The 8,763-nt window shown below is 33.9% G+C and overlaps 1 protein-coding gene across 1 annotated transcript; it reads right to left on the bottom strand.

Annotated features, from left to right (window-relative positions):
* Positions 1–6,690: 6,690 nt before the first annotated feature.
* On the bottom strand, positions 6,691–7,609 carry LOC101711992 (olfactory receptor 52Z1P-like). Its single transcript, XM_087211419.1, is given in 3 exon segments — positions 6,691–6,746; positions 6,749–7,303; positions 7,306–7,609. Coding segments are annotated over 3 exon segments (915 nt in total).
* Positions 7,610–8,763: the final 1,154 nt, after the last annotated feature.

Here is an 8,763-nt window from a genome sequence, read left to right as displayed (position 1 = left end):
GAATTAATTGGTGTGTTGTCATATTTGTAGTGACTATCCTCCTCTCTTTCGCTTCTCAACCTCCCCTCTTATGTTTTCCCATATCCTCCCACTTATATTTTCTCCCCAAGACTTACATACTTGATAAAATGGTTCCTCTTGTCATTTGTAAATGTTCAGTCCTCAGTACAAGCAGGATGTACTACTATGGCTTCCTCCAGTCCTTAGAGACCCAAGGTCCCAAGATAAATGCAGGACAGTGGCTGTAACCCTGTCACTGCCACCATTTCAGTTACGACTTTTCCCAGGATCCTCTTTCCCTCAGGTTAAGATTGTAGTGCTACATTACACTTTAAGAATACAAAAGAAAGAATGCTTTATGGGTCTTCAAATGTTTATTGCCTCAGTGTCAGGAATGGATAAAGTAATGCAATAAGGTTTAAGATATTGGTTTGCATCCAAATGTGAGAGGACAGCATAAATTTTTTTTGTTTTTCTTTGTTTTTATTCATTAAGTTTATTGGTACATTTTAGGTCTACAATATTATGAGATTCATCATTGGGAATTTGTACCTTTACATGATATATCTTGGTTCTTACTTTTTTCCCCATTGCCCTGCCCTCCCTTCACCTCCTCCACCCCTCCCTATTTACAAAGGCTTTGTTTCCATTTTTTCCTTTTCTCATATTTATTTCTTTCCCTTCTTTCTTTTCCCCTGCCCCTCCCACTTCCCCTTCCACTTTGGAGCTTTTCTTCCTATTTCATATTATCTATTATACATTTTGATCCTTCATTACACTATCAGTTTCTCACACCAGAAAAACTATTCAATATTTAAATCAACCAATAGCATAGAACTTTTAATGTGGTGTAGCTAAACAGAGGGAATTATTAACTGTAGAAATGCATAGTAACTGTAAACAAGGAGCTGTTATATAATAATACTTGATAAAAATGAGAGTCAGTTACTTGTTTTGCCTTCCTCAAAATCATACAATAAGCAATAGAGCCAAGGTTACCAGTCAAAGCTTTTGATTCTCTCATGGGGCACAATTTTCTCACTCTGTCATGCAGTTCCTTCCTACAAAATGAAACAAGTAAATATGATCTGATTAAAAATGGGGGATTTGCTCAATGAATAAAACCCATAAAAATGTGTTAGTAATATTAAATTCTAATTGATTGTTAGCTAGTTACCTCATGCAACAGGTTGGCATATAAACTACTAACAGTTAGAAAGTATTTTAGCAGGGTTGGAAGTTTAAATTATAATACTGCTTCTCTTCAGCACAGGAACTAGTTGTATAATGGTCAAGTGTCTGAGTCAGTTTATCTTCAAATGCTATTGTGTTTAATACATTCAGTCAGTAAATAGCATTATAGGGAATTAATGACCTCAACAGAGAGGACAATTCTCATAAAATTATGTCAATTTCAATGATAATCTATGAAAAGGAACGATGATACCCTATCATGCGAAAAACTGTCACATCTCAATCTTTCTACCTCCCCTTCTGAAGCTACCAGAAAAATGATTTGTTCTTGCTTCTTTCTCTGAATGCACTCCAAATTTTCTTTGTACCTTAATTATTTTAATATAAATTTAAATGACATTGACATCTTCTAAATTTTCTATGATCAAAGATGCCAAATTTAGAGGATTATCATTAGCAGTTCATGCTAATATATGCTTGTACACATATGGCCTATGTATTTCTTAGCTATACAGTGGAAAGTGATATAAAGCAATTACAATCCCCTTCACTGCCAAATCTTCTGGCATCCTTAGGTTATAAGCTCAATTCTGAATGTCTCAGGAGATGAGCAGAAGGTGATGGTCAAATGCCCATCTTTAGAGCTGTAGGTTGAACACTACCTAGACCACCAAGCATGACACTGGATACAAATTGAAAACCAGGGTGATATGTGGGAAACTACATGCTAGCTTTATTTCACATCTCTTTTCATTTTATTTTGCCCATCATGATTTACCTCTTCTTCGACATCATCTGTACTTCAGAGAATGTTCTCTGATTGGCAACTGTATGCAGTAAGAAAATATTCACACTTGTTCTCCCACTCACATGCTTTTGTTTTGGTTTGGTTTGGTTTGGTTGGTATCGGGGATAGAACTTAGGACCTTGTGCTTGTGAGGCAGGCAGTGGAACCACTGAGCTAAATCCCCAGCCCTCCCAGATGCTTTTCATAAGCCCCTAATCAAATATCTTGTTAGCAATTTTCCAATCTTTTTCCCTTCCAAATCCCTGACTAGTTGTCCAAAAATTTGCCACCATCCATAATCTCTCAATACTCCAAACAATGGTCACCTAATTTCACAGATATCATTTTAGAGTGATTTTACCTTCCTAGAAAAATTGAGTAGAAAATATGGAGAACTTTCATGTAACCCAAACAGAGACTCACACACAGCTTCCTCTTTTAACAACAACCCATGGCAGAGTTGTCAGTGTTATAATCAGTGAATCAAATTGACACAGCAGCAGCCTAAGTCCACAGTTTAGGTAAGTTCACTGTTGGTGTTGTACTTTCTTTGTCCCTTGCTTGGCAAATGGATGAGGGCATATATCCACGATGACAAAATCATACCGAATAGTTTCAGTAATTTAAATCTTTCTATGTTCCATTTATTCACTCCTACCTTCCATCAACTCCCGGCTGATCATTTTTGCTGTCTCCATAGATTTTTAACATTTAACTGCCAATTAATTGCTTTCAGTTTTTCACTATCTTATACAGCAGCACTCAAACATAATAATAGCCATATATTCTTCTACACTTACAGTTATTTTTCCTTTATTTCTGAAATGTATATGAAATTTTTCCACAATTTAACTATTTTAAACTATTAAAAATAGCATGTGTTTTATTGACATTAATGATTATTCTTCCTTTTTCCATTATTCATTGGATTCCAGTTTAAGTTGCTCTGCCCGTGGGTGACTCAGGTCATTTTAGCCTTGTCTTATCCAAAGTCAACCTAGAGGTAAAGACTGTTTTCTGACAAAACTCCCTATATCTGAGGGAATGAGTTATGCCTAAAAAAGACTTGGATGGGCCACTACAGTGTTATTTTTAAAGTATCATATTAAATTTTTAAAATTCTATAGACCTAGGCATGAATATTTTACTAGTCATACTGAATATTCTCAGATTTTCTATCCGTATCTATTTTCCCCTTTCTGTCATGCAGGTTTCTAATCATTTTACTGGAAAAGGATGATAAGCAATAGGATATAAACTATCTTATTTAAAGAAGTAAAATAAAGCTATAGTTCTAAGAGATTAATTTACCTAGAATTGACACAATCACTGAAAAATCATATAGTATATAGAATCAGTGAATAAATACCTACTTAAAAGGTGAATTGATTTCCAAAAATAAAAGCCATCAAGGTAATTCAGTGGCAAAACATAATCTTTTCTAGAAATGATATTGGAACAACCATATACGAACATGCTCTTTTATATAGAAAATTTTGAAAACTCCAGCAAAAAACGGTTAGAACTTATATACAAGTTCAGTAAACTTATAGACTGCAAATTCAATAGAGAAAAATCAATGTCATTTGCAAATTTAATAATGAACTTATGCAAAGTATAATTTACATAAACATTTCCATTTACAATTGTAAAAAAATAACACTGAGATGTAAATTTAACAAAAAAATGACCTGTACATTAATAAATATAAAACACTGATGAAAGAACTAAAGAAAATATAAATAACTGGAAATTTATTTTGTTTTAATGTACTGGAAAAGTCAATATTGCAAAGCTGCCCATACTCCCAAAAGTGATCCCTATGATCAGTACAATCCTGATCAACAGTTCAGGGTTATTTTTAACAGAAATAGAAAAAAATTAAAATTTGTATAGAACCACAAATTTATCACAGCAATCTTCAACAAAAGGAAAAAGTTGAACACAACACATTCTCTGATTTCAAAACATATTTTGTAGAGATTGTAATCAAACCTGAATTCTCTTGGTATAAAAACCAACAAATTGACCTATGGAACAGGATAGAAACCCAGATGTAAACTCGCACACTTATAGTTAACTGATTTATGGCTACAGTATGAAGGGTGCACAATGAGGAAGGTATAAATTTTTTAATAAATGGTGATAGAAAAACTATGTACAACAATGAAATCTAACTCTTAACACATATACAAAAACTTATGCAAAATGGATTTTAAAATTTCTGGAACTATAAAACTCTTGGAAGAAAATAAAGGTCAAAATATTCCTAATGTTGCTCTCGACAATGATTTCTTAAATAAGACTGAGAAGCACAGGCAAAAATAATAAGAAATAGATCATTTGATATGCTATGCATTATGTCACAGAATCTTGTTATGTCTGAGGTCTGTGCAGAAAATAAACCACAATGAAAAGTGAACTTAATTTTCCTCACCATGTATACACTCTCAGTCTGCTTCCAGAGACACACTGCAGTGTTCTGGGCTACATATCTTTTTAATCTCTAAGTCTCAGATTCTGAAAAACAGTTATTGAGCTTCCATTCATATGAAGTGCTATTTGCACTTTATCAAACACAGCACCTTAGCATATTATTTTTCTAAATTCTATGAGCAAGTGCATGCCAGTTTTCCCTAAGTCCTTTCAAAACACTCCATGATGAAATTGTGTGGTATTCTGGGTGGGATGTTGATGTTATTTTAACTAACTGAAGGTTTAGTCATCAAGGTGACATGAAAAATTTGTTTCATGTTTCCTAGACCAATAATTCAGTGATGTTTTTAAATAGCAGAATATTGTATTTAAAAGGAATACACCTTTGCTTCAAGCATGGCACTTTCTCTGAGAGGTTGAAAATTTACTTTCCCTCACTTATTTGCAAACCGTTCAGAAAATTATCATGAAAGACTTGAGTCCACAAAGAATGGCTAAGGTGAAGTAGAAAAAAACTACTTTGAAGTTAGAAAAATGTGGTGTGGAATCCAAATATTCTAATGATAAATCAAAACAATGTTTCAATATTTAGCATAATGTAAGGAGGCATGAACTTTAGATTTTCTTTTCTTCGTTTTTTTGGGGGGTGGGGTACCGGGGATTGAACTCAGGACCTTGCGCTTGCGAGGCAGGTGGCAGAACCATTGAGCTAAATCTCTGACCCCAAACTTTAGATTTTCTATGTCTTCTATTTTCCTAATAATGTAAATAATAAAGGGAAGTCCACTTTACCTTTTTAAAATTTTTATGCCTCTGTGTATAAATGTATACAACAAATTTTATGTAGAGCGAGATAAATATAGAGAGATAAATATGTGTGTGAGAGAGAAACTAACCACAAAATGATTGTAAATGTTAAAGCTATCACCTCAAATTTCTCAAGGTCTACTGTCTTGTCTATCATTTTCCACATTCTTTAAGGCATTGAATTAGGCCTTAAAGAGGAAGAATAAAATTTTTAATGTGTTCTGATTTGAAAGAACTAATGTAGATTATAGAGACAGGTTCAAAGAGAATTATATTTGTTATGATTAGAGCCTTTTCCATGTAAGGTTCTAGGTAAATATTCTACTTTGTCACATACTGGATTCTTTTCAGTTTTTTTTAAATGAAGGCTATGCCTTCTTTTTTACTTTTTATATTTTATTAGTACAAGTATTAGTACTACTTGTTTGAAGGTGTAGAAAAAATCTTAATTACCGTTTTATCCACTTTCTCTCTTCTCTGTCCCTTCTTTCCATTTGAGAAAGATCTCCTTCCTATTTTCTGCTATCTTTTATTTTTTTATTTATATTTTGAGTCTCTCATATAAAAGAGGTCATATGATATTAAAGCTTTTGTATCTGATTTATTTCCCTTAACATTATGATCTCAAGGGTCATCCATTTTCATACAAATGACTCAGTTTTTAAACACTTTTATTGCTGAGTATTGGATTTTCCAGTGATTTACTTCTTTGGTAAAGACTATTAATACCTTGATGCTCAACTGATGATTTGGGTCTAAAATTCCCAGAATGTAGAAAAAATTTAGCTTTTAAAATATTCAGGTGTTCTCCTGTAAGTCAATCTGATATTTATTATTATTTTTCATAGAATATGCATTAGATGTACATATTGTATACAGTATATATGTATATAATATATATTTCATATATATTAGATGTATATATTTTATGTGCTTATGTCATAAAATAGACATTGTAAAATATCAGTGAATCAGAGAATATGATTTTACAGACTATATTTTAAATTAAGAAATAGATGCTAAAGATGTAAATAAGTACAATACAGTGGCTTCATGTTATTCACCCACATCCTTTTCAATTCAAGTAGGGGTAACTGAGGACAGAAATTCAGAGTGACAATAAAATGTTCAATGCTACACACAGGACAGTAAATTTGTAGTATCCCTAAAATTATTTCTGTTTTCTCCTTAAGATAAGTTAAAATGCATGGTAATAAGCTGTCTGGAAGTATTGAAAATATTACTGTTCCACAGAATTTTCTTTCAAATCATTGATTACATTAGATGAGTACAGTGGAAACTTGCAGATACTTTTAAGTGTGTTTAAAATATCTATGGATTTTATTTGTTTCTATGTTTCACTAAAACAGGCTTTGAAAGACAGAATTTTATTCAGAAATACCAAGAATTTAGCATTAGTCATCATTTTAACAATGTGTACTCAAAGGGGAGAAAAGCAAAACCACTCAATTTTGAATCTGTTTGGTCTTCACCCCGTAAATGATGGCGTTAAGCATAGGGGTACCAACACATAGAGGTTGGCCACTAAGATATGGATATGATGAGGGATGGTTTCACCTCCAAAGTGATGGGCAAAAAATGAAAAGAATGCTGGGGTATAGAAAATAAGGATGACACAAATGTGGGAAGCACATGTGTTAAGGGCCTTAAATCTGGCAGCCCAGGAAGGAATCTGAAACACTGTACGAAGGATCATTGTGTAGGACATAATAATGAACACTACATCCAGCCCTGTAGACAGTAAGGCCATTGTCAGGCCATAAATGGTGTTGACATTGATATTGTCGCATGCCAACCTGGCAATGCCCATGTGTTCACAGTCGGAATGGGGAAGGATTTTTCTCCCACAATATAGGAGTCGATAGACCAAGAAGATGAATGGACAGCAAATGAGAAAGCTCCGGACCATAGCTGCTATGCCAATCTTCCCAATGATGGTAGAGGTGAGGATTGTGTTATATTTCAGTGGGTAACAGATGGCCACATAGCGGTCAAATGCCATGGCCAGGAGAATAGCAGATTCTGCCACAAAAATGAAATGCATGAAGAACATCTGGATACACAGCCACGAAAGGATATATCTGTGGAATGGAACCAGAAAATGACCAGCATTTTGGGGGCTGTGGCTGTGGAAAGCAGGAAATCTGCTAGGGCCAGCATAGAGAGGAAGAAATACATGGGCTCATGGAGAGTGCGCTCAGTCACAATCAGGAAGACCAGGAAGATGTTGCCTATGACAGCTGCAATGTACATGAAGCAGATAGGGATGGAGATCCAGCTGTGCAAGGCTTCCAGTCCTGGGATTCCAATCAGGACATACCACACAGCCTGGGAATCGGTTTGATTCTGGAAAGAAGGAACCATCTGTCCCATTTAGTCCAGGCCTCATATCTTTAATGAAAGATTACAAGGTTGAGGATTCAGCTTGGGTTGAATTATGTCTGATCATAACGTTTTCTCAATATTTTCATCTGTGTGAAATGAAAATAAGATTGATTAACTAGCTTACAACTGTACTGCTTCTATAAAATAATTAATTTTTGCATCTTGAAAAATAGTTATGATTTAATAATAGCTTATTATGTATCATAGTCCTTCATGTACATGAACTTACTGTAGTTTTACAATAGCTGTTGAAAGAGACTCCATGGTAACCCATAATATTAATACTACTATTTCTACAGATGGAAAAAAAAGGTCCTACAGACAACCAACTTCTTACTCTGGATCCCACTGGATTCCAAATCAGGTAGAATAAATCTGAAGGCTTTGATTCAAATTACAATCTACTACTGACTATCAAAATAAAACTAGATACAAAAACACAACAGCGAGGTATTTATTGATCATATTCCTGAGGAAATTAGGTAAGAAACTGAGTTTTTTCTGCTTATGGAGGAGGGAGGGAATTAAGTTTGACAAAATAAATTTCAAACAATATGGCTCATATGTCCTCTTCTCTGTTAATTGGCCACTAACTTGATGTTAAGCCCTATACTGGCTATTGAGGACACACAAGTGATTAAACTGATCCCTGCCTACCAATAAATCAAATTCTCAAAACCATACGAGACATTAAAGTCTAACTGCAATACCAGAATTAGCTAGGATCTTAAATGTTTCTGTCTAGTATGTGATGATAAAAATTTGTTCTATTCTCTTCTACTTGGATCATTGATTAAAAATTAGATAATGAACTTTGTATTACCAGGTATATCACAGCAACAAATCATTTAATTTTTTCACATTATATAACATGTATATTCCTTCAATAAAAAGAGGAGGGCATTCTGTAAATATATGCATAGATGTAAGATATGTGGTTGAAATAAAGGGCCCATCTTCCCCCAGTCCCTCCATCAGACAAGATAGCTAAAGTTCTCATCTTCATTGGTGGTACATGGTCTTAAGAAATGATTGCCTTTATATACCTTTATTCCAGTGCAACTCTGTATACTAGACATATGCAGTATAGTTTTGCTTTTTATTTTCATTAAGTGTTAAATGTCCTGAGCCTT

This window comes from Heterocephalus glaber, unplaced genomic scaffold (genome assembly GCF_053883595.1).
Source record: "Heterocephalus glaber isolate CG9 unplaced genomic scaffold, H.glaber_assembly_v1.0 deba00001428, whole genome shotgun sequence".
Lineage (NCBI taxonomy): Eukaryota > Metazoa > Chordata > Mammalia > Rodentia > Bathyergidae > Heterocephalus > Heterocephalus glaber.
The sequence above is the reverse complement of the archived record's forward strand: the minus strand, read 5'-3'. Positions and strand labels throughout refer to the sequence as shown.